Source organism: Chiloscyllium plagiosum, chromosome 4 (assembly GCF_004010195.1).
Source record: "Chiloscyllium plagiosum isolate BGI_BamShark_2017 chromosome 4, ASM401019v2, whole genome shotgun sequence".
Classification (NCBI taxonomy): domain Eukaryota; kingdom Metazoa; phylum Chordata; class Chondrichthyes; order Orectolobiformes; family Hemiscylliidae; genus Chiloscyllium; species Chiloscyllium plagiosum.
Window position 1 is genome coordinate 46,290,631 of NC_057713.1, and position 26,057 is coordinate 46,316,687.

The 26,057-nt window shown below is 39.0% G+C and overlaps 1 protein-coding gene across 2 annotated transcripts in view; it reads right to left on the reverse strand.

Moving 5' to 3' along the window:
* Window positions 1-3,934: 3,934 nt before the first annotated feature.
* Window positions 3,935-26,057, reverse strand: part of LOC122549016 (copine-3-like) — a 76,383-nt gene continuing 54,260 nt past the window's right edge. For both annotated transcript variants that reach the window (XM_043688139.1, XM_043688138.1), the window contains 8 exons: window positions 22,437-22,523; window positions 20,861-20,920; window positions 18,568-18,701; window positions 15,770-15,824; window positions 15,635-15,686; window positions 13,826-13,959; window positions 11,478-11,714; window positions 3,935-6,061 (listed from right to left, as the gene is read on the reverse strand). In XM_043688139.1, the coding sequence (XP_043544074.1) occupies window positions 5,954-6,061; window positions 11,478-11,714; window positions 13,826-13,959; window positions 15,635-15,686; window positions 15,770-15,824; window positions 18,568-18,701; window positions 20,861-20,920; window positions 22,437-22,523 (867 nt within the window). In that variant the 3' untranslated portion in view covers window positions 3,935-5,953. The remainder of the gene's footprint in view (window positions 6,062-11,477; window positions 11,715-13,825; window positions 13,960-15,634; window positions 15,687-15,769; window positions 15,825-18,567; window positions 18,702-20,860; window positions 20,921-22,436; window positions 22,524-26,057) is intronic.

The following is a 26,057-nucleotide window of genomic DNA, read 5'->3' on the forward strand; positions in this document are numbered from 1 at the left end:
TGCACTGACTACATCATGTTCTGCATTTTCTCTGAGGCTCCATGTCCCTCCTGAAGGTCCAAATTTATCCAATGTTGTGTATGAAGTTGTATAGAATATGGTACAGAGCACAGCACACAGACCATGACTATTTTGGAGACCATGGCTGTGCATGTTGAAGGGCATTTCCAGCATTGAGGGTTTGCTCAGTGACACATTCTGTCATCATAGCAGCTTTTATCGTATTGCTCCTTGATACATTGTTATTGGTTACATTTCTCACTAATGAACTCTCTTTTTAAGCGGCAGTAAGTTTATTTCAGTGTACATAGGGACGAGGGTGACTGGAGTGTTGCAGCATTACAAAAAATCACGTCGGCTCTCCGTTCACCTGTATTTCTCACCTTGTTGTGATTTCATATCTGCTGCTCAGTGATGGATTGGGATGGTGTATGGTTTATAAAACCCTTGGGTGATTTTGGAATGTCCCAATTGCCACATCTTTGCAGTCAACGCTCAGATGTTCTAACCTGTGGGAAAATAACCAAGCCTTCAAACCCAAACATCATAACCTGAATAAAATCTAGAAAATGCTGAAATATTCTGTGTCAAATCCTCAGATTTCCAGTGGTAGCTCAATGGTTAGCACTGCTGCCTCAGAGTGCCAAGGACCTGGGTTCAATCCACCCTAAGGCGACTACGTGGATGAGGTTAAAAAGCTTTTACTCCTAAATTAAACTTGTTAGACTGTAGCCTGGTGTTATGTCATTTTTTAACTTTGTCCACCCCAGTCCAACACTGGCACCTCCACATGTCTGTGTGGAGTTTGCACATTCTCCTGGTGTGTCTGCATGGACTTACTCCGGGTGCTCAGTTTCATCCCACAGTCCAAAGATGTGTAGGATAGGTGGATTGGCCATGGGAATTGCACCGTGATTAAAGAGTGGAGTTGGAAAAAGCACAGCAGGTCAAACAGCATCACAGTAGAAGGAGAGTCAACAATTCAAGTTGGAACCGGTCAACATGGAAAAAAGCAGGTGAGGACTTGATGGACTAAATGGCCTGCTTCCACACTAAGGATTCCAGCAGCTCCAGTGCTTTGTTTTTACACACACATTCTGACTAGTATGATCATTGACAAGTGTACAACTGCCTTTGGCTGAAAAGCATCAGTCACTTGAGCGATTTGTTTGTTTGCTGCTGACTGTGGAATCCTGTCAATGTCAAAAAGCTGATCCCTGAAAGGTGTCAGAGACAAAGTAGAGAGGGTAGTGGTAGTTTTGACAGGTACTGATAAAAGCCACAGCCCCAGGTCTGCTTCAAAAAGTCTGTAATTGTCAGCCGTGGCCTAATACAAGACACTGAACCTGCTTTGATTTGTAAACGTGGCCAGGAAGCAGGCTGTCTGCTTGAACACTCTAGGCTGTGGATATCACCTCCTGTGAGGAGCATCTCATCCTCTGTCATTAGGAGTGGCAGGTCTGAGGAAAAGGCTGCAGCTCAGGAATTTTGCTTGTCATTCACTCAGCTTCCTCAAGTGCCACTGTCTTATTGCTTTGTTTTTACCATCAAGTCCTAGGAAACTTACGTTCAGTCAATTCCCAAAAATCACTCCCAAGATAGTCTTCAACTAATTACGAACGTAGCTCCCATGCAGCCTACAGCACTGTAATTAAACGTAGAGGTCAGCACTGAAGCCCGCTCCTCAAAAAAACAATGTTAACCTCTACGTACGTCCAAAAGTTAAAAATTCTCTCCAGTGTTGGAATCTGCCCACACTCTGAACGACATGAACTGAAGCAAGAAATGTGGGAGAAATGTATGAGAACCTGAGTGAAGTCTCTCTAAACATTGGGAGCAAGAAATTTTTTTTTCCGGCTACATTCCAGACATCAAAACAAGATTCTCACTTGTGGGCAGTTGGAGACCTATCAACAGAGCTTATCACTCATTATCACACACGTTACCAACAAATTTTACATAGTCATTACGCCCATTCCCATTCTGCTACACACTGAATAGCAACTACACAGAGAACTCCTGACCTGAAAATCAGAGAACATTCTCAGTTATTCCCCTAGACTTCCACCTTGGACATCAGGCACCAATATCTAAAGTTATGCTCTACTAACAGGCACAGATTGTGCTCCACATTCAGAGATCCTGCCATCTGACACCTTCCAGCCTTTTGCACTCTCAAGGCACATTTCTGATCCACTTCCATACATTAATTTCCATACTTTAATGATGCATTTTGGAATGCACCAGCATCTCTCATTTGAATGATGTTGCAAGGATACTTTGCAAAAAGGGTTAGACATCCAGCCCTTCCACTGGACTAAGTTGGTCACTTGCTCTTCGTGCTCACTTACAAAGAGCATACCTGGTGTCTCTGGGCATCTGTTTAGCCTTCCTTTTTGCACTTTGCTCCTTATCAAAAGCTTAATAGTTCACAGTATTGCTGCATTGCTTTGCTGCTCAGTACAGACGCAGAGCCAAGCAGATTGTCACATTGGTCAGCATTCAAAAGGGTGGCTATTTTGCTGTGTGGTACATTGTTATGTCAGTTTCATACTTGCACCACATACCAGTTACATACACAGAAATGCACTGCATGTGCTACAAGAAAAATGGCCCTGTCTGAAGTGAAGGGAGACATTTACCAATCAGGGAATTCTTGGCACAATAGGTCAAGGGCAGTCACTGACCTCAATCCAGGTATTTCAGCACAGTCAAAGAGTCACTCAGGGCTTCAGGAGCAGTTTCCTCACACAGAATGAGAAGATGAATGTTGGGTACCCCACTACGCAGCATGGCTCTTTCTGTGCTACTGTTGGCGGTTTTCTCCTGAAATGAAAGAAAATTCAGGATTGTATGAGATCAAAGCTATTAGTACTTGTTAGGTAGGTTCTTGGTAAGTAGAGGGATCAAGCGTTACAGGGATAAGACAGGAGAATGGGGTTGAGAAAGATATCAACACGATTGAATAGTGGAGCAGACTCAAATAGTCCGAATCTGCTTTGATATCTTATGATCTTATGTGTCAATAAATAGTATAGAGGCCATGCCTTGGTTAGTAGCATGGGAGGGTTTGGGGTGGGTAAGAGTGAGGATGCAAGATGCTGCAGGCAATAGTGAGAATAAAAGGACCATAAGCCTTAGGTGACATTTGGGTTCGGTAGCAGAGATAGAGTATGAGGTAGCAGCGACACCTACGCTGATGGAGCAGAGAAGGTCATTGACTTCCTCCGTATGCACTATTGGGCATCCCTCCAGATGGCTGAGTTACCCAGGTGGGAACTATGTACTAGGTTGGCGGCATTGGGTGCAATGGCCTCCTCTGCTGGTCCTGGGGGAAGTTGGAACTCACCTGCACCATCCCACCCTCCAACCTATTTCCTTCTCTGTCACAACTGGGGCAAATATCGTAAACTGTGCAGCTCTGGACTAACAGTAGTTGACTGGATGCACAACAGCCTTTTAAAGGTGGCACCAATGCCAGAGATATTCCAACAATGGCAAGTATTACCAGCTATGCTGAGTGGAGAACCAGACGAACAACAGATGAGAGGGACACCATGGGGTGTGGCAGGTAGTTCATGAAGCAAGTTTGAGATGATAGTGAGAGAAAATTCACAAGGTCCTGTGAAGAGAAACTCTCAGAGAAACTCAAAAAAGACACTTTGCTAAAATATAGCCCCATAGGTCTGAAAAGCTCCAGAAACCTCATGTATAAAATTATCGAGTTGAAGACATAACATTGAGTTTTACCAATCAAATTCCAGGGTCAAGTCATACATTTAATTACAAAATTAATCAATGAGTAGGTAACACATCAATGAAGGTAGTAATAAAAGAATCTTTTTGTCTACAATTAATATGATAGCAAATCAAAAGAAAAGCATTGTCACAAAATAACAAGTAAGTTTAAATTAAATAAAGAGTCACCCAATACTGTGGTTTAAGGACTGGATGAGTTTATTGAAGAGATGCTGATGAATTGTTGAACAATACTATTATTTTTTCATGTGTTTGAATTTTGAGGTCAAATAGAAATGCATACAGTACAGCAGTGTAAATGACTAAATTACAAGATCCTTTCAAGAAAGGAGTAGTAGGAGCTGATTAGGATAAATCCAGCACTGGGTACAAACAGAGCGTGGCAAATGGAGAAATCTGACTCAATTATGTAAAAGCAGCATAATTAAGAGGAGAAATGCAATTAATCTTAAAACTAAAACTGAAAATGCCTGAACTGTTCAGTACATTTTTGACATCTTGATTGGAAACAAAAGTCTTCAGACACACCAAGGATGTTGGGGGAGGTATTACAGTCTTAATCACCGCGAACCGGCCAATCTTGATGTTTCCGGCTGCTGGAATATTAACTTTGATATTATTCAGCTGTCAATCAGGCTTACTGGAGGTTTAATTAAACTGTAAGAGTTACCACTTAATGACATTGGCATTATACCTAGCAAAGCCTTATATGCCAGAACCATGGCAAAGAGAGGGTGGGGTACTTTTCAAAAAATGTCTCTCTCCTTGCTTTTTGGAGAAGAAATAAGAAGGTTGTCTGCAGATCTTTGAAGCAGTCTTTTTCTATTACTAAATTTCTATTATTAAATTTCCACTTCTGCTGCCAAATCAGGGAATAAATCTGACTGGGTGTCCAGCATCTTTTGAGGAAGCTTGATTTAATTCAACTCTCCAGGTTTGACACCCCAACTACTAGGCTTGCACATACAAATCTTGTTACCTTGTTAAATTCAAGACAAATATCTTACACAAGGCTCTTTTCCTGTTCTAAAGCCATCTCACTTATATAATAATAGTCCTTGTCAATGGCCCTACACATATCAACCATCTTTTTGGCTTTTGCCTTGATTTTGGTCAGTTATCTAGCATATGTTTTTATATTTAATAGACAACACAGAACTTAAAATGTTAAGAATTGGTTTAAAAATTGCCAATTAATACAGCCAATTTTAAGTCAAATTGCATCACATAATAACATATGTGATGTTATGATGTGTTAAAAACTGCATCATTTATACAAGACTAGGTGGTGGTGTGATGTACTAGTAATCCAGAGCTCCCACACTCAATGGCCATTGACTTCCAATTTCACCTAAGCAGCCAATGGAATTTAAATTTAATTAACCAACCTGAAATTGTAAATATACTATGAAACAATCATCAATGGTTTAAAAACCCATCCAATTCACTAATGTCCATTGGGGAAGGATACCTGCCAGCCTTAGTGACTCCTGGTAACGTGGTTGACTGAATTGCTGACTGAAACACACCAGCAACCATCTTATTTTAAGGGCAATTAGGGATAGACACACCCACATCCTATGACAGAATCAGGAAAAATAAACATGGGTTGGATACAAAGTCTATATTATGATTAGCTTTACTTCTATTCTATCTTCAATTACTAAACCTAAAAAATGTAAAGCTCATAAAATACAATTACACAATACTATGATGATATGCAAACAAATCTCAATTTTAGAATTAAACAACTGAAACTGCTGTATGCTTTGGTGCCAGATACAGGCATATAGTCCAAAAATCCAAAAGTTAAATTATCATTCAAAACAACAGTACAAAAACTGTAAAAGGTATTGGAGGCTGACAAAAAAAAAAATCTGCCAAGCATTACTAAAAAGGTTATCAAAGACAATGAACATTTTTACAAAGACAGCAACTGGTAAATGATTATGATACAATGGTTTGACCTCACTGAATTTTAGTGGATTGTTTCAACTATATGCAACAAAAAAGTTGCCTTAAATTTACATACAAAATATTTATAATCCAATAAACTATTTTAAATAATTTTAAAACTATGAAAAATTTCATATACAGTGTTTGTTTATCGTTGCGTTTTTAAATTTATTTTGAAGAAAAAGTATCAATTTATTTGATGTAGTGTATTACAAACATAGCTGTTAATTTAGAGCAGTTAAGGATTAGGTTCATTTGGGGGACGAAGTTTGCGTGTGTTGAAGTAACACACCACTTGTTGAGGCAATTCAGCGAGGACACTTTGTGCAAGAGCTTCTTTTGTTGCCTGTAGAGATAGAAATGTTAATATAAAACAAGTCAATTTAACGTGAAATCTAACAATAAATTGCTTTTAAGATTTAAATAAAAATCCGCATGCTCAAAAATCCACATCAACATGCCCAAAAGTATATCAAATACATATAAATTAGAGATTCAAATAATCTCAACATTGTTTAATTTTTAAGGGTAAAATTGCCCAGTAATTAAAATCCAAGACACAAATCTTCTGCCTTGAAAAATGTCATCACATTTCTGTCAATAGTACTTCCTGCAAATTTGCATTGACAAAAATAATGTATAACCAGAAAGGAAGAACTTGCTACAAACAGTACAAAGACAGGTAAACTAAAGTACATTGTCATTATTAACTTTCCTTAGAGCACAGAAGGTAAAACAGCAAAAATAAATAAAACTGAATTTAGGAGGTTACAGTAGTAGGATGATGCAAATCATGGAGTCAATTCCAGTAAATTAGTAAAACAGATACTGCAACTCAGACAACTGTCACTTTATAATTTGGTTAAAATGCATCAATGAGAGAGGATTCCAGTAATTCATGAAGATAGGGTATAGAATTAGGCTTTAGAGGGTAACTCCTGCAAAGACCTAAGAGTTACTTGGCCATAATGAAGCACTTATAACAATTAGCTAACAATGCTCTGGAGTCCACAAAAGATATAAACTAAACATACCCTTTTTTGGCAGGATAGTGCAACGTTTGAAATGGAAATGGGTAGAGAAAGGAAGACTATTCAATAAGAGGTCTTTGAGAAATTTTCTGGGTGTGACATTCGCAGAGCCAACTTCAAGTTAAATAACATTTCAATCTTACTACCATCAGATTATGGATACAGAAGTGGATGGTTTCTCGGGTCTGTAGGTAGGGTAGATGGCTGAGAGGCTAAGCGGATGCACTAATAATCCTTTGCACGCTTTTAGGCATTTAGCATTGAAATGAGCAGTGGGCTCAAAGGATTATATGGTTCTTCTGATATGCTTAATTTGGTTTTACTCAATAGTGACAAATATCCAGATATTATAATCTTGTGATGAGTACATATGCTGATTGAGTTTAAAAATATTTTCATGAACATAGAAACTGGCAATAAAATCACTTCACAAATCACTTTCCTGTTTTATTCAACAGTTGCAAATTAATCAATAATAATGTTTTTTCTCAAACTTTCTTTCCAAACTTAGTTACTCTTCATTCTAATAGGATTGAACCAGAAAGAATATCTAAACTGAATTGCATGTGCATTAGGTCACAGTGAGTTTAACCACCTGAAATATAGATTTAGAAATTGTAATAATCTCAAATGTATTAAGAATGGGAATATTAATAAATTATGAAGAAAAACACAAAATCAGCAGTGCAAGTAGCAATGTCTAAGCATATGGTGATTAATACAAAGCTGCTTACTTCAGGAATGATGAGGTGGTTGTTGTTATTTATGCATAAACAACAAACAAGGAAGCAAAATGTTACTCTGAGACACAACTAAACTCAAATATGGTTTTCCAACTTGTGCCACTCCAACTACATAGAAATGGACACTCACTTACTGCCTCACTGTTGAAACGCATGAAAGATATGAGAGTTGTTTTACTTATATGATCAATTAAAATTAAACTTGCCACAGAAAATTAAATACTAATCATTCTATTTAATAACTTAGGTTAATAATTGTTCTGACACTAAAACATAAATATCATAAGCACAAAGTCTCATTCTTTCAGGTCTTAATTGTTAGAAGTTTAAAAATGATGAAATTAATTTAGTTTTTCAAAGTGATGTTTCAGGTTTCCATTCAAAAGTATTTACAATGTCACAAAAAAATCCTTCATAAAACACACAACTGAGCACTGCTTTGCAACATAATTATTTTCGTCCTCACATTCAAACAATTCTTGATATACTTAACAGCGGCAAAATTGTGTATTTTTAATATAGCGGAAAATAGGTTAATCATAAATAATATAAAACAAAAAGAACCGTGGCTGCTGGAGATCTGAAACAAACAAAAACAAAAACAAAAACTCAGTAGGTCTGGCAGCATCAGTGGGGGGAAAAACAAGCTATTGTTTCAAGCCCCATGACCCTTCTTCCGAATTCTGTTTGCTCCCCACAGATGCCACCAAACTTGCTAAGTTTCTCCAGCAATTTATGCTTAGGTTTATCAAGAAGGCAAGAACCTTTAGCAAGTGTCTGGTACAGCAGCTATATGTAATCCAATTTTAAATTTAAAAGCATACAGGACCATTTACTAGCTTTATTGCTGTACACTACCAGATAGGTACTTAATCTTCAAATTCCTACTTAAGTCCTGCAAACAGAGCCAGTTAGTGGAAAATTGTTGAGCTGGTTCATTCAATTTAGGGTTTGTGGACATTTGTGGATGGAGTATCTTTCAGAGCAATGATCTTTAAAACTGATACAAACCATCCCAGAAACGTCATTTACAATGAACGTGACTTGTGCTGGAAAGTTTTTGACTCTTTGAACAAGGTTACAAAAGCCTTAATGCTGATAGTATCAAAATTGCATTTTATTGTTTATTTTTCCCAATATCTTCTCTCGCTCTCTGAAGCTAATATTTCACTTTCGGTGTCTGACTTCACATTAAACCCATTCCGTTATAACCAAGTTATTTATTGAGAGCACAGACATGGATCATTTGGTCCAAAAGCTCCATGCCTGTTGTGTTCCACACAAGTTTCCTCACACATAACATTCATCTAATCCTATCAACATTTCCTTCTATTCTCCTTCATCGGTGTGGTCAGGTAGTCAGCAGTAGAAATGCTTATAAGACTGGTTAAGGGCTACAATCAAGCATGTTGGGAGTTTTGATCAAGCAAGTTTAAACTCTGACCTCATTTAGATCTGTAGCCTGGATATATTGTGACCTGCAGTTTCTTGTGTTGACCAAATAAAGCAGGTGTCATTAGACCAGCTAGATAGGCTGGCACTATACTACCTTATATAAAGAATGGAATGTGACTAATTTTTGTAAGTTTTTTTTCAATCATAAAACTTCATTGGCTTGGATAAAATGATGTCAGGCTTTGATCAATTAATTGACTGAGTACCAGAAAATGGTCTGAAAAAGGAGCACATTTTGACATAAATTAAAAGAACAAGAATTTCTTTTTCCTGGAGAAACCTTCAAGACCATATTTGAGAAGTACAGTCTGTTCTGATATAAAGCGATAGTTTTGTTCTCACTGGATGTTTCGTTATAAGAAAATCATGCAATAACTGTGCCATTTAAACTAATGGGGCCAGAATTGCGTTATAGCCAATACAGGTAAGGAAAGTTCGCATTCTACAAATAACTGTCTAAATTCTTCAATCACATTAAAGCCGATTTGTGTTGAGGAAACACACATTATAGCAGAACTGACTGCACGTGTCCTCAAGTTATTTTTAGAGAAGACCAAGAACCACGAGGTGTGATCTAAATGGTGAGCAAAGTTAGCCACTTGACTCCAAATCGGAGTAGTATTTGATTCAAACTTTAACTCAAAATTAGTTTTAACTCAAATATGAATTAAATGAAGTTAAATGAAGTGAGTTAAAACTGAAGTTAAGATAGATGAAGTAAGATATAAATATTGCAATGGTTCCCTGCTTTTGTTTGTCACAAAAGGGAAAAATACCCAGGAAAAAGGATTTGGTCCTCCTTTTTGGGCAACATCAGTTTACCAAGTTCCCTCTTAAGTACATCTAAGCTGTTTCTTTTAACTTCGTCCGATTTCAAGTTCTACATTCTTAGCGCCATTTTAGTAAAGTGGTGTGTGCTAAACTCCCTGCTGCGTGTATTAATGATGACTTTATGACTTTTGTGGGCGGCACGGTGGCACAGTGGTTAGCACTGTTGCCTCGCAGCGCCAGAGACCCGGGTTCAATTCCCGCCTCAGGCGACTGACTGTGTGGAGTTTGCATGTTCTCCCCGTGTCTGCGTGGGTTTCCTCCGGGTGCTCCGGTTTCCTCCCACAGTCCAAAGATGTGCAGGGCCAGGTGAATTGGCCATGCTAAATTGCCCGTAGTGTTAGGTAAGGGGTAAATGTAGGGGTATGGGTGGGTTCGCTTCGGCGGGTCGGTGTGGACTTGTTGGGCCAAAGGGCCTGTTTCCACACTGTAATGTAATCTAATGTAATCTAATGTAATCTAATTTATATTCATAGCTTTTAGCTCTGATCTTGCTTGCCACAGACACCACTGCTCCCGCAGTTATAGCCTGAGACAGAAGTAAACTGTTAATACTGGCGCCCTATCTGACCCTGAACCAAGTTTCTGACTCCATATCCTCCCCAGAACCAACAGTGCCTCCTTCCTTCCATCCATATCCCTGTAACATCATTTGCCTTCAACCCCATCTCCTCATTTCTTCTCTCAGAGCATTTTTAACCTTGGGAGTTGTTTTCTCTATCACTTAGGGAGCCTGGAACTTTGAATATATTCAAGATTAAACTTGACAGATTTTTGAAGTGCAAGGGATTAAATGTTTATTGGGGTGCACTAAAGGAAGTGGATTTAAGACCATAAACCAGATCACCTGGGATCTTATTGAATGGCAAAGCAAATTCAAAAGATCAAATGATGTACTCCTTCCCCTAGTGTTTTTTTAACATTCTTATTCTGCTGATACCATCATCTACATCTTGAGATTTCAATAATCTAAATTTCTTGAGTATTCTCTCCCCTTACACCCACTGTAAAATTCTCCTACTTGTATCTCAATTGGCTCCAAGTCTAGCAATGTCTCAACTTTGAACCTTGTTTTCAAATCCTAACAAGACCTTGTCATTTCCTATCATTGTAATCTTTTCCAGCCCAAGAACCCTCCTAGTTTACACTTGCCACATCTGTTAGTAGTTGCGCTGTCAAGACCAACTAAACTTTGGAATTCCCTCCCTCAACTCTCCTGCACCAATACATCGTTACATGGCTGTGTCAAATTTTGTTTGCTAACACTATTGTGTTATATACAATATTGAAGATGCCATATAAATACACATTATTGCAGGTGTTGCACTTGACTGTAACTAAAGGACATCTCAAAACAATGTAATCAGTTCAGGTATAATTCATTTTGATGAATTCTAGAGTTCTTTTTCCACCCACTAGATAATTATCTAAAAATACTTGGTTTAGAAGAATTTGAGCATTGGTGGTGGTGGTGGTGGTGGCAACTGCAATCTGCAGCAAACAATGGGATAGGGCAGGATAAAAGCTACTGCAATAAATATGCAGGCTAAATTGGAACAGGTAGGTGAGACAGATGCTAATAATTCCCATAATGTAAACTGCATTTCTGCATAAACTTGTACATGAAGTCAGTTTTACAATAAAACAGAACATGAAATAAATTCTTCAAAGAGTGATGTTATCATTGTAATTAAGTAAAACTTACGTTATGAAACTTTCTAAAAGGCACAAACTGGACTATATCTCGGATAGCTATTTCCCCAGTGGGTGATTTAAGAACACATTCATCACCATCCAGAAATTCCATGGCACTGAAATCTGCTCCACCAACACCGACAATGATGATGGACATTGGCAACTTGGCAGCATTAACAATGGCTTGTCTTGTGTCATCCAAATCTGTAATCACTCCATCTGTGATGATCAGGAGGATGAAATATTGCTGTTCAAGGAAACAAAATGACAATTCATGATTTGCAATTCAATATGCTGCAACTGAATTTTATACCAAACACGGTAAATGAATATTTAATGCATATATAATTTGTGTTAGACATTAAAGTTGCATTTACAGTACGTCTTATTGCTGTTAACCCTATTGGAATTAAAATTGTGGCTCCGATTTTTAGCTTGAGGATAAAGGGATGATAGAAATATTAAAGGCATGCAGGAGAATAGCATAAATATTTATGGTGACCAATATCTTAAAATAGTTAATTTGTAAGATAGTTTTCAAAACAGCTGAAATCAAAGGAAGGTGATTCTCTTCTCTAATCGCAAACAGAAATCGGGTGACGCTGCTGCAATAACTGTTGGAAAATTCAGGTGGAGAGACCACCTTGTAATGCTGACTGGGATGGTCTTCCTTAACACCCACAGGAGCTCTGTTGCTGCTTTCATACTCACAGTATGCAAATGAACTGACTTTATACAGATTTCCGTCCTTTCCACCCACTGTTGCTTTCTGGGCCTGACAACAGGTGACAATACGTCATTGGAAACAACAAGAGCTCCCTCTTAGTAGCTTCTATCTTCCAGTTTACTCTTAATACCTGCCCTGTGCTTTACTCTTGGACAAGGTCTTCAATAGGTGCCTTGTTTCTGACTTTTAGAGAGCTTATGATTTTTCCCTGCCAAAAGTTCCTTCTTTGCAATAAAGCATTCCCTAATAATGGTCAGGAGTCTTTCATGTAAATTCAATAGCTCCCAATTCAAGAAATGGATCAAAATTGGGAGATATAATTCAAGCCTCAGGGAACCTGTTTCAGAGGAGAATTCACCTAGAGGTGTCTTGCCCGTATACAGTTCCCTGTTAATGTTAGACTACCTATTCGTGAAGAAGAGTTTCACATAAGAAATTAACCCTGTAACCCTTCCATCAGCCTCAGGCTGTAAATGAGATGGAAATTAGGCTGCAGGAACTCCATGCCATTACTTATTTCTCTCTTTCTCTGAATGCAAATTAGTATAGAAACACTGTACACTATTCAATACTAACTCTCACACGGCAAAACTTTTGATGGTAATCAAAAACACTCAGTTTGACCATTACTTGTCTTAGCAAGGGTTTGGTTAGGTAGGGTTAGTACTTGTGAAAGTGAAATTCTCCAACTCCAGTAAGTAAAAGAGTGCTTTGTTTCTTCAACTCATGAAAGAGCTTTTTAACCATAATGTTGAGAAATGGAGCAGTTATTGCAGTTTGATTTGTCGTGGGTTTTCGCTGGAGTGAGACAATGAGGTGATAGGTGACTGCCAGATTGAGTTGAGTTTCCGTTTATTTCAACTGTTGGACATGGTTAAAAAGAATTATTTCAAAAGGGCGCTAATCTTTGGGGTGGCATGGTGGCTCAGTGGTTAGCACTGCTGCCTCACAGCGCCAGTGACCCAGGTTCGATTCCAGCCTCGGGTGATTCTGTGGAGTTTGCACATTGCTCCCCGTGTCTGTGTGGGTTTCCTCCGGGTGCTCTAGTTTCCTCCCACAATCCAAAGATGTGCAAGCCAGGTGAATTGGCCATGCTAAATTGCCCACGGTGTTAGGTGCATCAGTCAGGGATAAATGTACAGGAGTAGGTCTGGATGGGTTATTCTTTGGAGGATTGGAGTGGACTTGTTGGGCCAAATGGCCTGTTTCCACACTGTAAGGAATCTAATCTAATCTTAAAAAACTCAACTTTCAACTTAACCTCTGTGCTCTAGTGAATGCTAGATTTTTAATCTTTCCATTTGTAATGACATGACATCATCATCATGTCAATGTACAAAGCATTTTCTTTACTCAGGTTAAAATATTCAAAACAGCACACAGTAATATTTTGTTTCTTCAACATTTGCCAGACACTGCATAATGTTAGTAATGCTTCATATGGAATATACCAGCTTGGTGCAATTCATGTAATATTTTAAAAAGAAAACATTTCATTATTGCAAGAGTTAGCTTCTCGAAACAAAACCTCATCATAAATTCAATAGAAAACACAGTAATGATGTCTTTTAATTTCTTTCTGAAGGCACTCTCCAAGGATATGTCCCACGTGTAAATGTAAAAATACTCACGGAAGCTATTGCCTGCTGTGCTGCTGCGGCAGCAAACCTTGCCACATGATTTATTATTGGTGAGAAATTTGTAGGTCCATGGAGCTTGACTTGAGGCAGACAGTTTCGGTAGGCATCCACTATTCCCTGCACTCCTAACAATTACAGTGATAAGGACATATCAAAGAAAGAACGCTTATAGTCATTCCAGTCATTAGTTTTGCAGAATAACATATATTAAATGGATTCCTGCTTTTATGTAAGTCACCTTTACAAAATGATTTGGAATAATTTTAGGAAAAAGAAACAACTATCTGCATTTATATATCAAGTTATTTAAACAAACTTTGCAGCCTAACTCACCTCCCCAATGGTTGCAACCAATTTAGTCTCTTTTGTAAAAAAAATTCAATGAACAACCTTTTCCTCCTACTGTTGGCTTGATATTGGAGGAAATGGAGACAGCTCCTGCCCCTACTTTGCAGGCAAGCTGCCTTGGTTTGCCATTAGAGAAACCAACAACTTTTCCTGATTGCCTGGAAGGCAGGGAATCAAGTCAGTGGAGAGTTGAGGCCCTTAATCATCCCTTGATTTACCACTTAAGTGCCTCAATAGCAGGTAAATCAAGAATTTCCCTAAAAGACCCAATTGCTTAAATGGGATGGGGAGGTAGCAACTCTCTAAGGTAACTTGACCATTTGTCCTTCTCATCACCTTTGGGGAGGGGAAATTATACCCTAAAAATGATATGGTGGGCTTGGTAACCAAAATATGGGAAAAGAGATAGATTTTAACAAGGAATTTAAATAAAGCAGAATTAGTAGGATTGGAATTATTCCATATCATTACTTAAAGCTTTAAAAACTAACTTTCCAAAACTGAAAGGACACTTAGATCAATTATCACCTATTGAAATTAAAAAAAAGTGAAAGAAAAATAGCCTAGATACCGGAAACATCGTTCACACAAGGGTGAATTTTGATGACCTTAACAGTAGCAGTCACAATATTTTTTATTAAGCCACAGAATATTGGCATAATTGATTAAGCCTATATTTATTACCGATCCATAATGAAGGTTTAAAACTAGAGCTCAAAATTTTCAATCTGGATGTCAATTCTGCGGTTCCATTGAGTATTAATTTCACATCATCTCCTCCAAAACATACACTGAAACTACATCCTAAATATTTTTCAACAACCACTGATAAATAAACCAAAAACATTTACCCCCAAAACATAAGCCAGCATTTGTAATATTAACTGAAAATACTGAAGAAACTCAGCAGGTCTAGCAACATGTGTGGACAGTTAATAGAGTTATGTCTTCTTCAGAATTCTATTTGCCAGTATTTGACCTGATTTTGGATCTCTTAGCATCAGGGTTTACAATTTACAAACAGCAAATAGAACAGCATAATCACTATCATTTCATAGTATGTTATGTTGGTTAACATAATGAGAAATTAAATAGAATCACATCAACCCTTCTCAATTTAAGTATACTTTAAATCTTTCCATCTTGTATACACTAAACAGTTAAATGAATTATTATTCTATTAAAACTTATTTTCATTAACAAATAAAATATCATATAACTTTTCACATAATGTAAAACATGAGTATATGCTGTTGATCTTCTAAAGATTTTGCAGTATTTACATCTTTCAGTTAATTATGTTTGATCATTCCCACGAGCTAGGCATTGTCAAATTGCACTGCTACAAAATATCTCCACCATACACAATACTGTTAAACACTAATTCAGTATGAAATTTTGTTTTTCCATGACAATTTTAAAATAGAAAATGATAAAAAGGGAGCACCATACCTGCACAGAATGGATTGGTAGGGTTGAAATTAAGTGGAAATTCATGTGATACCTGCAGGGGAAGAAAGCTAAAGCATAAACTGTACACAAAATATAAAATCCCATTTATAATATCTTCAATTATTCCATATTTACCTGCCAGTTTGGGGGTATCTGTGCACCAAATCCAAATGCTGGAAACAATTTGTCTCTAAAACAAAAACAATCATAATCAGACAACTGCCAAAAAAAAGGAGAAAGTGAGGTCTGCAGATGCTGGAGATCAGAGCTGAAAATGTGTTGCTGGAAAAGCGCAGCAGGTCAGGCAGCATCCAGGGAACAGGAGAATCGACGTTTCGGGCATAAGCCCTTCTTCAGGAATCCCAAAAAAAGTAAACTCAGCAAATAACCAACAAAAGCTACAATAAATATTCTGCAAAAGCAAGTCAAACAATCCATCTCCATTATTTACATGACAACCACTTGTACCCAGAACACCTCACAATATATGTTTACTAACACCCAGCTCAGATTGTCATTTACTTGCCAAGATATTGGTTTGCACAATTGCGCGAACAAGCGAGCACAGAATTCCACTTGGGTAAACACTAAAATCTCTTCAGGCAATCCAATAGAAATCATACAAAATGGATGGAATTTGGACAAGGAATTCAGAGTCTCCAACTGTAGCTCAAGGAGACAAAAGACACACAATGCTTCTTTACAAGAAAGTCTGGCAAACCACAAGCTGGGGATTCGGAGGAACTTACCCCTCACCCTGGGACCATCGTCCCATCTAGCAAGAGCTGTTGGCCAATCAAAAGCTAGCAGTTCTTGAGCTCAGCGGCGCCACTGAGGAAGCTATGGCTGTTGCATGTTGACAAGGTCCTCCTCCAAAGTCCCAGGATCCAGGCCATAATTAAGGAACTGGCAGAAAAGGTTGCAGGAACCCAGTGTGTGGAACAAGGAAAAATGAGGGTGAAGGAATTCTGGAGGAAGGGAAGGCAGCGGAGTTGGTTCGACGTGGGGTGGGGCGGGGAGGCAGGACTCTCAGTACACCCTCCACTTTCTGATGCCAATTTCTTCAGACAAGTATTTGATTAAAAGACACCCCTACCAAGATGACAAGTTGCCAGCACAGTTTCACAGTGTACATTATATGGTACCAGGTGCATTAGCAGCTAGACTGATCCTGGAGCCAGTGGATGATGGCCCTTAAATTAGTCACTATAGGGCATTAATTGCCAGTGGGGTGGAGGCGACAGAGAAGGCAGCAGTTTCTGGCACAGCACCCTACCTTCTTACCTCATTGAATGCCCAGCCCACCTTCAGGCTCATCACCTGCAAGAGCAGATGATTGCATTCAACATTCCTGACCTCAAGAAAAGTTTTAAATTTTCAAATCCCCACACCAATTGTATTGCTGACACTAGTCCCAAACCCCTTCTAATAGTTGCAGCTAGTACAGAAGGCTTCTACTGCACAAAACTAAGCTGACTGTTCAAATTACATAGAATTAGATATAACAGAGAAACAGAAAGAACAAGAGGTGTATGGGTGAGAAAATATGAAACAATGGTCATGCTGAAAGTGATCTTGCTCCACTTCCAATTTATTCCCCGCCAGCTGCAACTGGGGAAGGACAATAAGTGCTGGCCATGCCAGATGTCTCACATCCTAAAACTGAATTTAAACGCGTGCATTAGATTATTACAGTTAAATGTCGAATGATGAGGAGGAAATAGGTTATAGATATCTAATCACATAGATCAATCTTGGAAGACTTTCATTTGAAAATCTGGAAAGCCAAAAGATTTTATGACATATATTAATGATTGGGTTTGAATTTTCACTACAGAGGCAGATAGCTTGAGTTAAGAAAATTACAGACTGGGTAGACCTACCTCAGGTTTTGAAAGGGGATCTCTTCGGAGGCAGCCCCCTACTCCCTGACACCAATCCAAAAATGACAGGGATGGGAGAGGCAGGTACTGAGGTGAACAGGTTAGAAGGCGAACCTCACTTGGCCAGTACTTCACCACAGTTGCAATAAAGAGTTTAGCCCTCTAGACCTCACCTTTCAAGACCCATATGTCCCCATGGGTTGCCTTCATTACACACGCTTAGCTGAGACCCCATACCAATGAAGGCGTGACCGCAGAGATTCTGTTTTAACCAAGTGAACCAAATTGTTGGTTTTGCTTGTTTTACATCTTTCTTGGGTTACAGCAAGTTGCTCTTTCTGTGATATATTTCGTCTCAATGTTTATATGGACAAGGTTAAGGTGGGTGAAATGTTTGAAGCCTTTTGATACTGTAGTAATCTGATTGACAATTTTATTCTGAGTTCTGAAGAAGTCATTCCAAATTCATAATGCTAATTCTGTTTCACTCTCCACTGCTTCACCTGGAAGGTGCATTTGGGACACTGCACAATGAGGAGAAAGGAGTTGAATGGGCAAGTGTTACACCTTAGCAATTGCATAGCAACATATCATAGTGGAATGAGGAAATATTAAGACTGATGGTGAAGTAGACCAAGGTGTTATTGGAGGAAACAGTCCTTGGGAAATACTGACAGTGAAGAGAAGAGGAAGATGTGTTTGATGGTGGCATCATACTGGAGATGGCAGAAATCACAGAAAATTATTTTTTGAATACAGAGACTGGTGTAGTGAAAAGAACAAGGGGAAGCCTAATGTTGTTTGTCATGGAGGGGGAAGGGTGGAGGGCAGAAGTGTGGGAGATGGGTTGGACACAGCTGACAGCCCTGTCAACCATGTTGGGGGGAATACTCGGTTGAGAAAAAGAGGTCATGTTGGAGGCATCCTAGTGGACAAACCAGTTCATCCACCCTCTGGCAAGGGTATAGCCATTGTGCAAGGAGACCAAGATAGCGGATGCATAATAAAAGGTAAGAAGTCAGATTGATAAAATAAATAGAGATGTATTACGTATCGTAGTCTTGAATGATCATTCCAACAGACCAGATTGCCATCAGGTATTCATTAAATCCATTAGGACTAATATAATGTAGAGAGTCAGGTTTACGAGGGTCTCCATTTGAGCCTGTGAAATCAATGCCAACCTGCAATTAAGAAGCAAGAAAACATTTGCTAGAAGTTATTATAAGACAAAATACAGATCCTTAGCATAGCTTCATTAATGCTAAACAGATGTCATGGCAGCTTTATTAAGAATGAAATTCCTTAGCTTTATTCTCCGTATTGCATTTTATTTGACGGAATACTGAAGGATTTTCAAGCTCCCCCTTGAAGTGGCAGGCATGTTAATTTTTTAAAAATTCATTCATGGGATGAGGACATTGCCAGCTAGGCCAGCATTCATTGCCCATTCCTAATTGCCCAGAGGGCAGTTATGAGTCAAACACATTGCTGTGGGTCTGGAGTCATATGTAGGTCAGACCAGGTAAGGATAGCAGTTTCCTTCCCTAAAGGATATTAGTGAACCAGATGGTTTTTTCCAACAATTGACAATGGATTCATGGTCATTATTAGACTATTTATTCCAGATTTCTATTAAATTCCAATTCTACCATCTGCCATGGCAGGATTCGAGCATTACCTGCGTTTCCGTATTAACAGTCCAGTGATAATATCAGTAGGCCATTGCCTCCCCATTAATGGATCAATCTTTAGTTATTTGTTTTCAATAGTAATGCAATTATTAAATACTAATCCATTTGGTACTATGATTTTAATAAGAACTATTTCCATAATTTAAAAGCAACCAATAAGGAACTCACCTCTGGGAAGTCCAGGAATTGGGCCTGCACTTTGCACTAACTCATGAGGGGGAACTACAGCCACTGCTGACCTCAAAATAAGCCTCCCACCAGGGATTTTGTGGGCTCTAAAGTTTCAATGACTCATTTCAAATTAACTTCAGTCTGAGTCAGAAGGGACAAGTTGTTCAGAACCAGTAAACAAGGAAGCTGAGCAACCTCAGAATTCTCACTGGCAGGGAATTAGGATGTTAAAAAGTACACAGTCACTTTTAAATTATCTTTCCAAAAGTAAAATAATGAAATGTGACATAGTTTTGGTTTAATATTGTAAAACAACACGGTGTACATTAGAGGTGGGTGGTCTTGGTGAAGGATAGAATATAGAGATGTCCAGTCTGAAAATGGTCCGATACACCTTGAGATGTTTCTATGCATTATGTGGAGATCTCCTTTCTCCATGTCAGTGTATTCTTGGTCTCAGATATGTCATTTCCTGAGGAAGTGATGGATGTAGGTACAGTTACAATGTTTAAAAGACACTTAGATAAGTACATGAATAGGAAAGATTTGGAGGGGTACGGGCCAGGAGCAGTCAGGTGGGACTACTTTAGTTGGGATTATGTTCGGTATGGATTGGTTGGACAAAAGGGTCTGTTTCCATGCTGGATGGCTCTATGACTCTATAAGAACTGCTTCATACACCTAACAGTGGCAATCTAGAGTGGTGGGAGGCATGGACCAGTTGGATCACTCAGTCATATTTGGCCTGCGGCATAACAAGAACAGATGCTGTACAAAAACTTACACAGATTATTTTTCCAGTACTCCAGTAAATACAGTAAAATAGAGTGAACATATTGCTATCAAGACTAAAAACTACATGATTACACAAGTATGCACGCATGCCCATAAGAAAGGACTGGTGACAAAATAGGCAAATAACAACACAATGCAGTACGACAGGACACGTGAATGCTGCAGTTATCTGAGTGGTTACGCATCATCTGAGGTTAAGCACCATCATTCCATGGGTGGAAAAATAACTAGGACCAACACCATCATTCATTACTCAACAGAAAAAAAAGTGTCAGTTTTCTTGTTTTGGAAATGCTATGGAGCAAAATAAAGCAGAGAGTAAAACAATAAAATAAAATTAATCCATTTATATTGATATGACAGTCTCACACATTAATGTTATACAACAATTTATTCTTATTCCCATTTTACAGCACTGCTACCAAAGTGTAAAAAAGAAAAGAAAACAAAATAGAAAGAGATTAGCCATGAGAAAATTATGTTTGAGCATAAACTCCAAGGATTAAAATTAAATGAGGTCAACTCATTAAAGTGTAGAAACTCAATTTGTTAATTTTAACTCAATAATAAAAAAAAATAGGTTGAGTGCTTAAAAATCCCTACGTTGCTCATTTTCATTCCCAAAACAGGAAGCAATTTTGGGCTCACATTCATCAGTTTACATACTTGAACAATTTACTCACAATGAAGTTCATCTGACAGCCACCCATAATGTAATCCAAGAAAGAGTATTCTTTCACAATCTGCAAATTAAACATTGAGAAGCATGGTGGGTTTTTTTTTTGAAGCAACAAACTGACAATCAATGCACAATCCATCAGTGCAGATGCTTACCTGAATATTAATACATATTAGGGATGAGCAACAAATGCTGGCATTGCCTGCGACATTCACATCATATGATCGAATAGAAAAAAAATCTGATCACTTGAAAACATTCAATTGTTTTAACCAGCAAGAAGTATTGTGAATGTTCTTAATCGTTAATAAAGGAAATCACTAATTGTCTCCATTGATAGATTATCCAGTGTGAAAACTAAATTGAGGAATAAAGAACTAGCACCTTTCAAATCCTCAGGCCATCTCACAGCATTAAATACTTGCTTCCCACATTTTCTGCCACTACAGAACAGGTCATTTTAAGAAAAAGGTGCAATTCTACAATTTACAAACCCTATCTGTGACAGTGACGCACCTGCCCATGGTACTGCTTGCAGTGATCATTGACACAAAGCCAAGGTGACAGTGACAGTGTCAAAATATATTGTGCCATTGTTATCACATTGAAAAACAATTAATGGCACAAGAATTTCCCTAAAGAATGGGAAAGTGCCTAAATTAACAAATCCACTGAAGCGGAAGAAAATGAAAATGTGTGTGCACAAAATTACTGTAATTAAGAGTAATTTTCTTTTAAATGCATCCATTAGAAAGAAAGCCATAAACCAGAACACAAGGCTTAATTAGGGTTCATATATTCAATAGAAAAGGTTGCAACCAGCCGAGTGTCAATTTGACTCCACTGAAGATTCTTGACAGTTGAACCGAACTGTTACACTTGGTCTAAAAGGGCTAATATTAGAGACTGTATCAAGTTCCTGCAAATCTTATGATGGTATAAGGACCTGGGTGGAAAAGGACCTTAACAAAGAACAGATGTATTATCATAGGTCTCCCAAAAGCCTTATTAACAATTATGTAATAAGTTATATCCTGTTTAAGACAAGAAACTGTTCATGACAGACTACCCAGTGGGTTACCTTTTCCACTTTAGACCGACGACACCCAGTTGACTCAAATCAGAAGATAAGGATACGAAACAAAAGAAATAAAATCTGCAGATGCTGGAAATCAAAAACAAAAACAAAAAATGCTGACAAACGGGGTTCTGAAAAATGGTCACCGGAACCAAAACGTTAACTTTGATTTCTCTCCAGAGGTGCAACTGGACCTGCTGAATTTTTCCAGTATTTCCAGAAGATGAGGATAGTGGGTGCAAACTACCCATTTTCATGTTGGCAGTGGTTGGCATCACACGCTCAATAGACACCAATCAATTAGATAGGAGACTAAATAAAACATGCTGTGTTGAAGTATCATCTAGACTCAGGATATTAGCTTGGTTTGTCTCCACAGATGCTGCCTGACACACTTATCTCCAGCATGTTTTGTTTTCAGTACAGTTTCCAGTATCTGCAGTAATTTGCCCGTGTGAAATGTTTAACTGATTTATGAACCAAAAATCTACAAAACACTTACCTGGCATAACTTGAAACTCACTATCCCTGAGTTTTTGTATCTTCTCTTTTTCTGCTTCTTCTTTGGATTAATACACTCAAACTCTGCCTAGAAATGAACCACCATGAGAAACAGATCATGAGTAATCGATGCAGTATTAAGCTGATTTAAGATGTTCAGTATGAAAACAGAAACCATACCAAACAGTAAGGAAGAAAGGAATGTTATTAGCATTGGCTAATTCAACAGTTTTTTTTGGTATTATTTTTGTATGTGGAATTATTCCTATGTTAAGCTTGCCAAGAATGCTTCCAAATCTTTTCCTCAGAACCTCACACAGGCAGGTTGCCATGGGTGAAATGCAGTCAGTCACAGAGGGTAGAATTTTCTCAAGCCCTAAATGATGCGAGCTATGTTGAGAAATGCGGGAAATATTCCATGTAATGCCAAGTGAGGCCTTTCCCAATATCTGGAGCAACACATTTCTGACACTGAAATTCTTTTTTGCAAGCAACATGAGACCTATTTGTGGGGACTGTCATTCATTGTTACCAAATCTCAACTTATTAGTAAGCAGGTTGCTATTCTACCACCTGATAATTGTAAATTAGACTGAGAATTCCTGTCAGGAGAGTCAGATTGCGCAGTTGGAATACAAGGCTACTTGTTCCTCCAGACAGCCATCTTGGATATCCACCACCAACTTCTGAGGGACATTCCATGGACAGAAGATGCATGTATCTCACGTCTAAGGACATGGGCATGTGCTACCCACGTGCACCCCCGTGCACATCTCCGATTCACTGAAAATTAATCTTCACAGCTGTACTTAGGAGCCCACCAGAGCATCCATCATTGCAATGCTGTTACAACATTACTTTACACACAGAAACAGGCACCCTTCTCAAGATTGGACTAGGCATCATCTCAGGGCTGTTTGCTTGCTCTCTTAAAGCACAATCACTTAGCACCTACCAAAATATCATCTTGCACTATGGCTCCTCTGACGGAGCTGAAAGACTTAGCACAAAGACAAAGACAAATATCTTGTCATGCTTACCAGCAGCCATCAGTCAAGGGATGGATATCTTGTTTAATGGTATGGTACATCAATCTCCCATCTGTGCAATGTGGTCGTAGCTTACACTGCATATGCTGCAAGCAAATGACCATGTCTCAAAGTCTAAGGGGAGTAGCCTCAATGAAGTCCAAGAGGCAATCAGTCAGGGGTCCCAGTAGAGTCAGTTAACCTCGCCTCTGATACCATTCAAAGGATTCAAAACAGTCAAGCACCTGGTTGGGTCGATCACAGTCAGTCAGTATCAGGGATTTGAATATGATCAACCATGTGATTCTAGTGCAATCCATCCAGGGAGGCACAGGGGAACTGAATGGATATCAATCAAAGGTCTGGTCACTCAGTGTGCTGGCTAATTCACTCAAAAGGGTGGGCCATGGTTAGTCCAGAGGTTCTGCCTACGAAAAATCAAGATGTGTTAACAGGTAGCCTGCGCTGTGGTAGCGAGGCCAGGGAATGTCTTCACGGGGGCAAAATATTGGAAAGTGGGAGCATAAAAATATTGAAGAGGGTCAACTCAATAAATAAGGGAGGAGAGATGATAGAACATGGTTGGGAAAGGAGTCATACAGAGGGGTCATCAACAGTGGGACCAAAGAGGGCAGATGCAGACTCAAATAGATGGATTGAATGAAAATTCAGAGAGGTATAAAGACCCTGGGGTTGACGGGGAGAGTTATCAGAAGGTAATGTTGGGGGGTTCACGTATATGGAAGGTCGAAGCCTGCCACTCTCTGCCTAAGGAGTGGCTACCCTTTTCCTTCCATCATGCTGTAAATAACAACTGAGCAATGGAAATGAAAACAGCTGCAACCATACCCAGAGGGGACACGTTAAGCGCTTAATCCTGAGAGAGTGGGCTCCAGTTCAAGTAATGGGAGGCACTTTAGAAGGCAGCACATTTCACTCTCAGTCACACAGAGGCTGGAACACACCTCAGAAGTACATTCTTGTGAACTTTAGACACTCGCCTACTCTGTGCAGTCCAACTCGTTCTCCCAAGCAATTGTGACTATTTCATGATGGAAAAAAAATCACTGAATCCCACAAATGCTTCTGAAGCAAAAGCATTGCATCCTTCCAGCTGCATAGGCACAGTTGCTAAAGGTGAGTTCTCCTACAATTTACTCACTGCCTATTCATGGTGGAGGAGCTAATGCCTTCTCACTTTGGTTCATGCAACACTATGTAGAGATAAGGATGGATGACTTGGTGGCTATTGATGTTGCACAGTGAATCACACACAGATGGCAAGAACAAAACATTGATTTGCAAGAGGGATAACTTATCGACAATAAAATGTCACCCATGCCATCTATGTGCTCTCTGATGGGTCTTCTACTTCTTTGTTCTAGCACGATGTCTCAATTGAGATTTAGATTTTGCAGCTGAGGTGGAGGTAGTCTGCCTTAGAGTGAAGCCCGTTGGCTTTTGAGGTTTGGTTGGATGACCTTTGTCTAGAGGGTCCAGACATACTCAATGTGTCCTTACCGGATTTACGCACACACTTTGCAGCTTCAATTCCCTGAGGACTAGGGTGATAGGCAGTCTGAGCTGGAAGATCCAGCCACCTCCTGCGTGTCCTGAATGGAGTCTTCGCTGGGGCCTATGTTGTTCCCACTCCTGCTGGATGCCAACCTGCATGTCTGCCTGAGACAGCAGCATTCCAAATGCATTGTTGCACAGCATTTTAAATAGGTCACTGCCGGCAGTAATATCAGTACATGCCAGGAGTATCCCATCAAGAGCAAGTACATCCTGCTGTGGTGAACGAGAGAGCTGGGCTGACAATCAGACAAGCATGGTGCAAAAGGGACAGAGAAGGTAGTTAATGAGGTCAGTTTGGGATGATTGTCCAGTGAGATTTCTTGCATATCGCAAAGAGAAACTCAATAAATTTAATGTAAATGACACTTTGTCAAAAAAAAAGACTCAGCCAAGACTTATTCCCAAAAGTAGGAGGGCTAATCAAGCCAGAGGTCTGCTTGAGATAAGTAATATTAAAAGGTTACTTTCACATTGAATACCTGCCCATTTTGACAGTAATTGTATCGCTTGCAGCAAGTGAAAAAGGCGAGCATCAAAGAGCAAAATTGATTCACTATTGGAGATGCAGGTTTGGGTTATGTGATAAGGTGGAGGTACCAGTGTTGGACTGAGGTGGACAAAATCAGAAGTCACATGACCCCAGGTTATAGTCCAACAGATTTTTTTGAAATCACAGGCTTTCAAAACACAGCCCCTTCATCAGGTGTTGTGACTTCACCCAATGAAGGGGCTATGCTCTGGAAACTTGTGATTTCAAATAAACCTGCTGGACTATAACCTGAAATCATGTGACTTCTGACTTTGGATTAAATGAATTGCACATGTTTACACACCGATTAAGGACAGGATTGGATTCTAAAAATCTTTGCTGTGCATTCAAAGCACACTCCTTTGAACGTTTAAGCTATACTGCACCAGGTTAAATGGTATTGTAAACTCATGTACCTTGAAATGATTTAAGTGATAAAACTATGCAAATACAGAAAGGTTTCTAGCCAATTTAGACATTTTTAAAA